This window comes from Physella acuta, unplaced genomic scaffold (assembly GCF_028476545.2).
Source record: "Physella acuta isolate Inbredline_101_S28 unplaced genomic scaffold, ASM2847654v3 ptg000195l, whole genome shotgun sequence".
NCBI lineage: Eukaryota > Metazoa > Mollusca > Gastropoda > Physidae > Physella > Physella acuta.
In genome coordinates, this window is record NW_026731714.1 from 288,298 (window position 1) to 301,171 (window position 12,874).

Below are 12,874 nucleotides of genomic sequence, written 5' to 3' on the forward strand. Positions count from 1 at the left end.
ACAGCAGTCTCTGAAAAACTTATTTACATTTCATTTACACAAAAAATTATTAATATAAATTAGTCCATATAAAACAACTTCGCGACATGTATTTTTTATGTTATCTGCGCATGGAAAATTGCTATTCAGTGATCGTCATCAAAATAGGTGTTGACGTCATCGTTATTTGTGCTGCCAACTCGCCGCCATCGCGTGTTGTCTTTGTGAAGCAAACATCAGCCAGCACATCATGGTGCTACTTACTCGACTGGGGCCAAACTCGCTCCGGCAGGTGGCCTCTGGGGCCAATACTCTGGCATCAAAGACGTGGGGTGTCAGTTCCTACAGTCCCAGGGACGAGAACGGTGAGTGGGGGGGGGGGGCTGCCCTCATTTCTAGAACCATCTGGCATCGAGAATGTTCGTGGGTTAGTTTATACCAGCAGTTTCCAAAGCTGAAGGCTCACACTAAACTAGTATTGTGGGGTGAGGGGGAGGGGTACCTACAGTATTAAAATATACAGATCTCCAAATAAAGAAATGTAGATCTAGATGTACTGTTCATGAAAACAATTAGTTTTAGGATGCACGCGATTACTAGTTAGCAAATAAAACAAAAGTGTTGTGTGATTATTTTGTTTGTTTGCTGGACAAAAATTCGATCCTCTGAAGGTTATTCAGCTGAAGTATTAGCCCACAAATCAAAGGCAGGTTGCCTATTAGGGTCAGATGGTCGGGTACCTCAGATGGTCGGGTACCTCAGATGGTCGGGTACCTCAGATGGTCGCAGATGTTCGGGTACCTCAAATGGTCTCAGATGTTCGGTTACCTCAGATGGTCGGGTACCTCAGATATTCGGGTACCTCAGATGGTCGGGTACCTCAGATGGTCGGGTACCTCAGATGGTCGGGTACCTCAGATATTCGGGTACCTCAGATGGTCGGGTACCTCAGATGGTCGGGTACCTCAGATGTTCGGGTACCTCAGATGGTCGGGTACCTCAGATGGTCTGGTACCTCAGATGTTCGGGTACCTCAGATGGTCGGGTACCTAAGACGTTCGGGTACCTCAGATATTCGGGTACCTCAGATGGTCTGGTACCTCAGATGTTCGGGTACCTCAGATGGTCGGGTACCTCAGATGGTCTGGTACCTCAGATGTTCGGGTACCTCAGATGGTCGGGTACCTAAGACGTTCGGGTACCTCAGATATTCGGGTACCTCAGATGGTCTGGTACCTCAGATGTTCGGGTACCTCAGATGGTCGCAGATGTTCGGGTACCTCAGATGTTCGGGTACCTCAGATGGTCGGGTACCTCAGATGTTCGGGTACCTCAGATGTTCGGGTACCTCAGATGGTCGCAGATGTTCGGGTACCTAAGACGTTCGGGTACCTCAGATATTCGGGTACCTCAGATGGTCTGGTACCTCAGATGTTCGGGTACCTCAGATGTTCGGGTACCTCAGATGGTCGCAGATGTTCGGGTACCTCAGATGTTCGGGTACCTCAGATGTTCGGGTACCTCAGATTTGTGTCAGGACAGGCGGCGATTGAAAACCTCTGCTAATTAAAGTTATTCCCTCCCCAGGTAAATTTCAAGAATTTTGCCGACAATCAAACATCGCTGAAGTCTTGTTGAACTCACGGGTACGTTAGAGTTAACTAAACCATCCAAGGCGAGGGTTTGGCTTGTAGATAAGGGAATGGGTTAGGGGAAAAGTCAGGATTGGGGTTACGATTAATTAGGACTACTGTTAGTTATAGGGCTGGGGTAACGATGGCAGAAAAAAAAATTGTATCTACTACGTGATGCCGATGTTTTCACAATAGGGCTGGTAAGTAGGGCACCAACCAGTTCTATGGCTCATGCGGGTTTTATTGAGCTGTAGAGCTGATTGGTGACCTACTTACCAGCCCTATAACATAAAACATTTTTAAAAATCTGACTTTGTTTTACTTCGAGAGTTTAGTCAACCAAGATCAGTTAAGATAGGGTTAAGGTTAGAGTTAATATGTTTGACCTTGTTCATCAAGCCAATCAAGACAGCAAAAACCTTGAAGTATTGGAGCGGTCAGCAACGTCCGGTCGGTCTGTTCGGACATGGCAAGACGGAGAGCATCGCCTCGTTCCTGAAGGCCAAGGTCAAGCCATGGTGCCTCAACTCGAACGTCTGCTGGGTGCCTTGTGCCAGATACGCCCAACTTCCCGAGACATTGCCTGTAAGTTAGCCCCCTATGCCACACACTCCCCCATAAATTGCCAGCACGTTACATTATGTAATCAGTCTCTAAGATTACACTATGTAATTAGTCCTTTAAACTACACTATGTAATTTGTCCTTTAAACTACACTATGTAATCAGTCCTTTAAACTACACTATGTAATCAGTCCTTTAAACTACACTATGTAATCAGCTCCTGAGATTACAGTCTGATGTAATCATAGCCTAATATTACACTATTTTATCAACCAATTAGACTACGCAATATAATTAGGTATTTATATTACATATCAAACCCTTACAATACACAATGTAATCAGTCCCTAATATTACACAATGTAATCAGTCCCTACCATTACACAATGTAATCAGCCCCTGACATTACACAATGTAATCAGCCCCTTACATTACACAATGTAACCAGTCCCTAACATTACACAATGTAATCAGTCCCTACCATTACACAATGTAATCAGTCCCTAACATTACACAATGTAATCAGCCCCTAACATTACACAATGTAATCACCCCCTCATGTAACCAAAACCCGCCCCAGCCCTACGATCCCATCCAAGACAACACCGGTGTAACCTACCTGCACGACCTGGCCCATGAAGACGCCGAGAGAGTTCGAGAACTTTCCTACCAGGCCATGAAAACTATGCTGAAGGACAACAATATTAAATTAGCCAAAAGGTCCAAGAAAAAACATAAATGTAGGTACTATTTTACTCCTTGTGCACATGTTATGTAACATACAAAACGATAGTTCTCTTAAACCTCTCTACCACCTCGCCGTTTATAGACTTAATTTTATTTATCTGATCCCTAGCCTTAACACAATATGGAGAAGCTAAAAATTGCAGGTCACATCTTTATTAAAAATTTTTTTTTTACAAAAACAATTTGCGAAACGTTATAAAATTAAAAAAGGTAAATAATTGTCTTAGAGTAGAAAAAAATTAAAAGTATTGGTCGATCTTAAAACGTTTCAGATGTGCATTGTTTTGTAAAAATAAAATTGTTGCACGGATACCTAAGAACAAAGGCGTAGCGAGGGGGAGGGGGGGCGGGGGGGGGGTGGACACCATTAGGTGCCGTACCGGTGACACCTCGCTACGCCACTGCCTAAGAACAAGCGTCAAACATGAAACAATGCTGTGTTATAATGCTAATTTACGATAATGCGTAAGATTGATGTACTCCAGAAAAAGCATTGTATTTACATACTTGATTCAATTTTATGCGCTGCAATGTAGCGAGCGACTGGTCGATTGATTCCAATTCGACAAAACTCTTGCACTCACTCGAAATGTAGATGTATAAGAGTTAACTTCTTTATGAGCTCTGGTTTTATTTGTCAGTTACCTCCCTCTAAGGGTCACTTGAAGATTGATTTACTGTTAACTATTCTAAGACCTGTGATTTTATCAGTTACCTCCCTTTACGGGTTTCTGAAAGAAGGAGTTGCTGTTAACTATTCTAAGACCTGTGATTATATTTGTCAGATACATCCCTCTACTGTTAACTATTCTAAGACCTGTGATTTCATTTGTCAGATACATCCCTCTACTGTTAACTATTCTAAGACCTGTGATTTCATTTATCAGATGCATCCCTCTACTGTTAACTATTCTAAGACCTGTGATTTTATTTGTCAGATACATCCCTCTACTGTTAACTATTCTAAACCATGTGATTTCATTTATCAGATACATCCCTCTACGGATCCACGCTGGAGGATTTGGTGGCTAAAGAAGTGAAGGAGGGTAAAGCGGTGAAAAATTATGCGGTGCCATCTTTCTTCATGCAGGTGAGTGGCTGGTCACGTAACGGGGGTAAGGTGGGCTAAGGTGGGCTCAGGTGAGCTCAGACAAGCTCCGGTAAGCTCCGTGGGTATATGGTTCTTGTTGATGTCTGGCATCAAACTTCAACGAGCGGTCCACATAACAAATCAACAGATCTTTAGCACCAGGGATTAAAACAATATTCTCAGATATCTTCAGTGGTGGCTCCTGTAGTTGACTCAGCCCTGATAGGTAGTGACTATAAGGATAGTTCTGACCCCACTTTCCCTTTGTACGTGACGTCAGAACGAATTTGAATCATCTGTCCCACGGACCACTGGTAGAAGAAGAGGATTATAAACTTTTATAAGACGTCAATCTACTGATGCTCACGGGCTGAGTCTAAGCTCAAATGATGAGCTAAACTAGAGCTCACGTTATGAGCTAATGCGAGTTGATCTATCTTTACAGATGGCCCAGGACATTGAGGTCCGAGGGACGACAAAAGAAGGTATTTTTAGAATACCTGGTGTACACACAAAGGTAAATTAGAATTCTCTTCACACATACACACAAAGGTAAATTAGGCTTGTCTTCACACATACATACAAAGGTAAATTAGAATTCTCTTCACACATACACACAAAGGTAAATTAGATTTCTCTTCACACATACATACAAAGGTAAATTAGGCTTGTCTTCACACATACATACAAAGGTAAATTAGGCTTGTCTTCGGACATACACAAAGGTAAATTAGATCCCCCCTCTTTCTTTCTCTGTATACTCACACGCACACACACATACACACACACAGCCTCAGTCAATCACACTCCAACACACACACTCACACACACACTCACACACACACGCAGCCTCAGTCAATCACACTCGCACAAACACTCACACTCACAATAAAAAACACACCCACACTCACACACGCACAGATTTTTTGTGTTGATTATTAAAATGTCGAATTCTATTTTTTACATATATATATAAGCATTTTTTTTAAAATAGTTATGTCTAGTTAATTTAGTTCATATGAACACATTTTTCTCTAAGAAATTTAAAGAAGACGCAGAAGCCAATTTCTACAAAGGAAGTTTCGACCTGACAAGCTATGAACCGAAAGAAGTGGCGTCTGGCATGAAAGCTTTTCTACGAGATTTGCCCGAGAGTTTGATCAGCCACGAGAAATTAGAAACTTTCCCAAGAATCTCGGGTTGGTCATCTAAATAAATAGCATCATCATCGTCATCATCATCATTGTCATCATCATCATCATCATCAACAACAACAACAACAGCATCATCATCATCAGCATCGTCATTTTTCCCAAAAATCTCTGGTTGGTTGGTCATCTAAATAAATAGCATCAGCATCAACATCATTATCATCATCATCATCATCATCATTATCATCATCATCATCATCATCATCATCATCATCATCATCATCATCATCATCATCATCATCATCATTGTCATCATCAACATCATATTCATCATCATCATTATATTTATCATCATTATCATATTTCATCATCATCATATTCATCATCATCATCATTATCATCATCATATTCATCATCATCATCATCATCATCATCATCATTATATTCATCATATTCATCATCATCATCATCATCATCATATTCATCATCATCATCATCATCATCATATTCATCATCATCATCATCATATTCATCATCATCATCATCATATTCATCATCATCATCATCATATTCATCATCATCATCATTATCATCATATTCATCATCATCATCGTCATTATCATCATATTCATCATCATCATCATCATCATCATCATCATCACCATCATCATCATCATCATCACCATCATCTTTCCCAAGAAACTCTGGTTGGTTATCTTACGGGGTAGTAATCATAATTTAATTAATGTCTAAGAAAGTGATTAATTAAAGTATTAGTAAACATGGCTAATTAAAGATTTAGTAAACGTGATTAATTAAAGGATTAGTAAACATGGCTAATTAAAGATTTAGTAAACGTGATTAATTAAAGGATTAGTAAACATGGCTAATTAAAGATTTAGTAAACGTGATTAATTAAAGGATTAGTAAACATGGCTAATTAAAGATTTAGTAAACGTGATTAATTAAAACTTGAGCTCCCGAGTTCGAACCCCTGGCAGATAAGGCTCGATAGCTGGGGACGACAACCCATCTAGGAGAGACAACAAGTGATTAATTCAAGCTTTAGTATAAGTAATTAATTAAAGCTTTAGTATACGTGATTAATTCAAGCTTTAGTATAAGTGATTAATTCAAGCTTTAGTATAAGTAATTAATTAAAGCTTTAGTATACGTGATTAATTCAAGCTTTAGTATAAGTGATTAATTAAACTTTAGTAACGTGATTAATTAAAGCTTTAGTATAAGTGATTAATTCGAGCTTTAGTATAAGTGATTAATTAAACTTAAGTATAAGTGATTAATTAAAGCTTAAGTATAAGTGATTAATTCAAGCTTTAGTATAAGTGATTAATAAAAGCTTAAGTAACTTGATTAATTAAAGCTGTAGTATACGTGATTTATTAAAGCTTTAGTATACGTGATTAATTAAAGCTTTAGTATAAGTGATTATTTAAAGCTTTAGTATAAGTGATTAACTAAAGCTTTAGTACACGTGATTAATTAAAAGATGAATGGCATTTGATCCCCTAGAGCTTCCATTGTGGGAACAAGTCAAGGTTCTGACCTTATTCTTCAACAGCATGCAAGTGGAGCATCGTGACACGCTGAGGGTGAGTCTTTCAGTGGAGTCGGGGGGGGGGGGGGGATGGGGGCATGTTTACACAAGGTGCTGATTTATATGAGTATGTTTACACAAGGTGCTGATTTATATGAGTATGAGCGTAAACTACAGTCCCGTGACGAAAATGAACAACACCAACATGGCGGTGGTGTTTGGCCCCAACGTTATGCTCATCCCCAAGCTGAAGGATCTCACCCAGGAAGCGAAGTGGACCGAGGAAAACCTCGCCTTTGCCAGAATAATCTTCACCTACTGTGATAAACTGTGGGTGGTACGTTGGTTGCATGTCTGATACCTTCTGTGTTTGGGTGTTAAGATGTGGACTTGGCTAGTAAGTTTTGGGCTGGGAACTTGTAGGTTTGGTTTTTAAGTTAAAGACTTGGCTAGTAAATTATGGGCTGGGAACTTGTCGGTTTGGGTGATTAAGATGTAGGCTTAGTTAGTAAGTTATGATCTGATAAATTGTAGGTTTGGTTGTTAAGTTAAAGACTTGGCTAGTAAATTATAGGCTGGGAACTTGTCGGTTTGGTTGTTAAGTTAAAGACTTGGCTAGTAAATTATGGGCTGGGAACTTGTAGGATTGGGTGATTAAGTTGTAGACTTGGCTAGTAATTTATGAGCTGGTAACTTGTAGTTTTGGGTGTTAAGATGTAGGCTTGGCTAGTAAGTTATGGGCTGGGAACTTGTAGGATTGGGTGTTAAGTTAAAGACTTGGCTAGTAAGTTATGGGCTGGGAACTTGTAGGTTTGGCTGTTAAGTTGTAGACTTGGTTAGTAAGTTTTGGGCTGGTAACTTGTAGGATTGGCTTGTAATTTGAGTTGACTGTCCCCTTTCAGATCCCCCCTGCTATATTAAACCAACTGCGACAACAATACATATCTGGCAGTGTGAGCAAGAAGAAACCTCTTTTCGTAAGTTTTTTGTCAACATAATTATTTGAACATTTGATGTGAACTTATGTAGTGTATGAACCAGACGCGTCGTGACTTTTGAATTTCCGTTAAACGAGTTATTTTGTTCAAGGTTTAAAGAACCTTCATTTTCTCCTTATAAGGTTAAGTTTTATTACTTTCTATTATGTTAAGTAATCTGGTATTACCTGATCTAATTAATCTGGTATTACCTGATCTAATTAATCTGGTATTACCTGATCTAATTAATCTGGTATTACCTGATCTAATTAATCTGGTATTACCTGATCTAATTAATCTGGTATTACCTGATCTAATTAATCTGGTATTACCTGATCTAATTAATCTGGTATTACCTAATCTAATTAATCTGGTATTACCTAATCTAATTAATCTGGTATTGTTTAATCTAATCTAGCCGTGGAAAAGATCAAAGGTGGACACAGCACAAGCCACGCCATCAGCTGCAATGGTAGGGTGGGGAACAGAGAGTGTGGGGGTGGGGGACAGAGAGTGTGGGGGTGGGGACAGTGTGTGAGGGTGGGGGACAGAGAGTGTGGGGGTGGGGGACAGAGAGTGTGGGGGTGGGGACAGTGTTTGAGGGTGGGGGACAGAGTGTGGGGGTGGGGACAGAGAGTGTGGGGGTGGGGAACAGAGAGTGTGGGGGTGGGGACAGAGAGTGTGGAGGTGGGGACACAGCACAAGCCACGCCATCAGCTGCAATGGTAGGGTGGGGGACAGAGAGTGTGGGGTGGGGACAGAGAGTGGGGGTGGGGACAGTGTGAGGGTGGGGGACAGAGTGTGGGGGTGGGGACAGAGAGTGTGGGGGTGGGGACAGAGAGTGGGGGTGGGGACAGTGTGAGGGTGGGGGACAGAGTGTGGGGGTGGGGACAGAGAGTGTGGGGGTGGGGACAGTGTGTGAGGGTGGGGTCAGAACGTGTGGGGGTGGAGACAGAATGTGTGGGGGTGGGGACAGAATGTGTGGCGGTGGGGACAGAATGTGTGAGGGTGGGGACAGAACGGTTGGGGGTGGGGACAATATTTGAGGGTGGGGACAGTGTGTGAGGGTGGATATAGTGTGTGAGGGTGGGTACAGTGTGTGAGGGTGGAGACAGTGAGTGAGGGTGGGGACAGCAGCAGTGGTGACCCCACTAATCCCAGTGTGGTTTCAGCAAGCTTTGAAAGAGGCGAGCATTGATGTACACGCCCCAGAGCTGGCTAAAAAAGAAGCTACAGTCAAGATCACGCCGACCACCACAGCCAACGATGTGGTCGACATTTTTGGTGTGGCGTAAGTTTTTTTTTTTCTGTAAAATTTTTGGTCATTTTGTGATACTAGTTTTTTGGTGTCTGTAAAATTGTTGATCTTTTTGATATACTGTACTTGTTAGATTTTTACTTGTAGATATATTTAGCTAGATTTTTGTCCTGGTTCTGAAAACTTAATGCTTGTTGCTAGGCCCTTGTATCTTGTTGCTAGGTCCCTGTATCTTGTTTGCTAGGTCCCTGTATCTTGTTGCTAGGCCCCTGTATCTTGTTGCTAGGCCCCTGTATCTTGTTGCTAGGTCCCTGTATCTTGTTTGCTAGGTCCCTGTATCTTGTTGCTAGGTCCCTGTATCTTGTTTGCTAGGTCCCTGTATCTTGTTTGCTAGGTCCCTGTATCTTGTTTGCTAGGTCCCTGTATCTTGTTGCTAGGTCGCTGTATCTTGTTGCTAAGGTTAAGTGTTTAGTTCAAGTCTATATGAGTTTTAAAGCCTTGAAACCACATTGCAATTGTACAATAGCACAAATGTCTTTGTACGGTAGCACAAATGTCTTTGTATGGTAGCACAAATGTCTTTGTACGGTAGCACTAATGTCTTTGTACAGTAGCACAAATGTCTTTGTATGTTAGCACTAATGTCTTTGTATGGTAGCACTAATGTCTTCCAATGAGATTGTCAGCAGATGTTGTTTTCCAATCTCCAGCACTAAAGTTCACAAAAGGCCGATAACTGAACAACTGGCCAGCCGTGAAAATGATATTTATTATTTGTATGAAGTTGGTGGAAACATTGGTAAGTTATGGGGTGTCTGTGTTTGTGCTTGTGTGTGTGCTTGTGTGCGGCGTCTGCAGAGGCGTAGCGACCCTTCCCGGCGCCCGGGGACATACTTTCAATTTGGCGCCCCCCTCGGGAGCAAAGTTTCGATTTGCACCCCCCCCCTCGAACTTTTCATTTGCACCCCCCTCAAACTTTCGATTTGCACCCCCCCTCGAACTTTTCATTTGCACCCCCCCCTCAAACTTTCAATTTGGCGCCCCCCTAAGGTCGGCGCCCGGGGACATATGTCCCCCCGCCCCCCTCGCTACGCCTCTGGGCGTCTGTGTTTGTGGGGGGCGTCTGTGTTTGTGTGTGCCTAGTCTTTGTGTGTGTATGTGTGTGTGTGTGGGGGGGGGGGGGTGGGTGTCTGTATTTGTGTGTGGTTCATCTGTAATCGTCTAATTTATTGATGTCACCTAGTTGATGTCATGATGTCACATGTCTGATTTCATGTCACATGTCTGATATCATGATGTCCACTGTCTGTTGTCACCTGTTTAATGTCATGATGTCACCTGTCTGATATCATAATGTTACCTGTCTGATGTCATGATGTCACCTGTCTAATGTCATGATGTCACCTGTCTAATGTCATGATGTCATCTGTCACAGCTGAGAGATGTATCGACCCACATGCCAAGGTACTTGACGTGTACAAAATCAACCCAGAAGCTGAGTTCTGTATCCGGCCTAAAAAGGGGAGATAAATCTAACGGAAGGAAAAAATGGCAGTAACTCTTGGCGCACTATGACTATAAGTGAAGTTTGCAGATTAAAAAAAAAAAATTCTCTTGTAGAACATCATGCTGAATAAAAAACTAACTGTTGAATGGATGTAATCGTAATACTCATTAAGGTAGCTTTTAATTAAGGTTAGTCTCCTAAGAATGTTGGTCGCATAAGATTACACTTTGGCCATAATTATCATTAATAAAAGCGGATAAATCAATGATTTTTTTATTCTTAAAATTATTATTTGTGTTTGAATTTGAATTTCAAATTTTTTTTGTAATTATATCACACCCCAACATGTTCAGCTCACAAACTAGTTTGAGTAATTTAACGCGCACAGCTAAACACAACACACGCTTGTATTTTCACCCCCCCCCCCCCTCACAAAGTAGTTTGAGTAATTTAACGCGCACGGCTGAACACAACACACGCTTGTATTTCCCCTCCCCCCCCCCCCCCCTTACAAACACAAGCCTCTTGTGAATTTTGCCCCCACCCCCAACCCCTCTCCTAAAAGCCCTTGTATATTTTGACCTCCCTCACCCATCTGCTAAAGCTCTATGTTTATTTTGACCTCCCCTCTCCCCCACCCTTCTTCTAAAACCCGTTGTGTATTTTGACCCCCCCCTCTCTGCTTCATCAAAACTTTTTGCTGACTTTGGTTAGACCAACAAGTTTTGCTGACTTTGGTTAGACCGACAAGTTTTGCTGACTTTGTTTAGACTGACAAGTTTTGCTGACTTTGGTTAGACCGACAAGTTTTGCTGACTTTGGTTAGACCGACAAGTTTTGCTGACTTTGTTTAGACTGACAAGTTTTGCTGACTTTGGTTAGACCGACAAGTTTTGCTGACTTTGTCAGTGGTTAGACCGACAAGTTTTGCTGACTTTGGTTAGACCGACAAGTTTTGCTGACTTTGGTTAGACTGACAAGTTTTGCTGACTTTGGTTAGACCGACAAGTTTTGCTGACTTTGGTTAGACCGACAAGTTTTGCTGACTTTGTTTAGACTGACAAGTTTTGCTGACTTTGGTTAGACCGACAAGTTTTGCTGACTTTGTCAGTGGTTAGACCGACAAGTTTTGCTGACTTTGGTTAGACCGACAAGTTTTGCTGACTTTGGTTAGACTGACAATTTTTGCTGACTTTGGTTAGACCGACAAGTTTTGCTGACTTTGTCAGTGGTAAGACCGACAAGTTTTGCTGACTTTGGTTAGACCGACAAGTTTTGCTGACTTTGTCAGCGGTAAGACCGACAAGTTTTGCTGACTTTGGTTAGACTGACAAGTTTTGCTGACTTTGTCAGTGGTAAGACTGACAAGTTTTGCTGACTTTGGTTAGACCGACAAGTTTTGCTGACTTTGGTTAGACCGACAAGTTTTGCTGATTTTGGTTAGACCGACAAGTTTTGCTGACTTTGTCAGTGGTAAGACCGACAAGTTTTGCTGACTTTGGTTAGACCGACAAGTTTTGCTGACTTTGTCAGTGGTAAGACCGACAAGTTTTGCTGACTTTGGTTAGACTGACAAGTTTTGCTGACTTTGTCAGTGGTAAGACTGATAAGTTTTGCTGACTTTGGTTAGACCGACAAGTTTTGCTGACTTTGTCAGCGGTAAGACCGACAAGTTTTGCTGACTTTGGTTAGACTGACAAGTTTTGCTTACTTTGTCAGTGGTAAGACTGACAAGTTTTGCTGACTTTGGTTAGACCGACAAGTTTTGCTGACTTTGGTTAGACCGACAAGTTTTGCTGACTTTGGTTAGACCGACAAGTTTTGCTGACTTTGTCAGTGGTAAGACCGACAAGTTTTGCTGACTTTGGTTAGACCGACAAGTTTTGCTGACTTTGTCAGTGGTAAGACCGACAAGTTTTGCTGACTTTGGTTAGACTGACAAGTTTTGCTGACTTTGTCAGTGGTAAGACCGACAAGTTTTGCTGACTTTGGTTAGACCGACAAGTTTTGCTGACTTGACAATTGTTGAAATTATAATGTAGCAAGAGATTGAATCTTAGATTAATTTACATAATTGATCTTGTAGTAGGGCATGTGTAGATTAGGGCACATCGAAATAAGATATAACAGACGATGTATGGACATCTCACGTAGTAGAGTAGGTGAAATAATTATGTTTTACTGATAGTTGTATAAGGCAACAATGCAAACAGTTTGAAAAAGAGAATAAAAAACTGAGTACAATTAAGGGGAAAATTATGAAATTTTTATTTTGAATTTTCCATTAATATATTTTTTAACATTTGTATAAAAGGCGACATTTGCTTCAGGAAAAATGATTTTCTTGAAAGTCAAAAAATGTTCATTGTTTTATGAATAAATTATAAAAATACTTTTCCCTAAATCTTGT

The 12,874-nt window shown here is 41.2% G+C and overlaps 1 protein-coding gene across 1 annotated transcript; it reads left to right on the forward strand.

Annotated features, from left to right (window-relative positions):
• The first annotated feature begins 164 nt into the window (after window positions 1-164).
• On the forward strand, window positions 165-10,558 carry LOC131936905 (rho GTPase-activating protein 18). The gene is made up of 14 exons (XM_059294021.1): window positions 165-344; window positions 1,567-1,625; window positions 2,013-2,198; window positions 2,757-2,916; window positions 3,913-4,013; window positions 4,459-4,530; window positions 5,053-5,212; window positions 6,698-6,777; window positions 6,865-7,059; window positions 7,625-7,699; window positions 8,118-8,171; window positions 8,872-8,990; window positions 9,668-9,756; window positions 10,393-10,558. Exons 1-14 carry the CDS (start codon window positions 230-232, stop codon window positions 10,485-10,487), a joined length of 1,560 nt encoding a protein of 519 aa, XP_059150004.1. The 5' UTR covers window positions 165-229; the 3' UTR covers window positions 10,488-10,558.
• The last annotated feature ends 2,316 nt before the right edge of the window (window positions 10,559-12,874 follow it).

What these genes read in the sequence shown, in the direction of transcription:
- LOC131936905 (XM_059294021.1), top strand. Translation starts at nt 230, where the DNA reads ATGGTGCTACTTACTCGACTGGGGCCAAACTCGCTCCGGCAGGTGGCC. An exon ending in CAGTCCCAGGGACGAGAACG is followed by an intron (nt 345 to 1,566) that starts GTGAGTGGGGGG and finishes TTCCCTCCCCAG; the next exon opens with GTAAATTTCAAGAATTTTGC. An exon ending in TACCTGGTGTACACACAAAG is followed by an intron (nt 4,531 to 5,052) that starts GTAAATTAGAAT and finishes TTTTTCTCTAAG; the next exon opens with AAATTTAAAGAAGACGCAGA.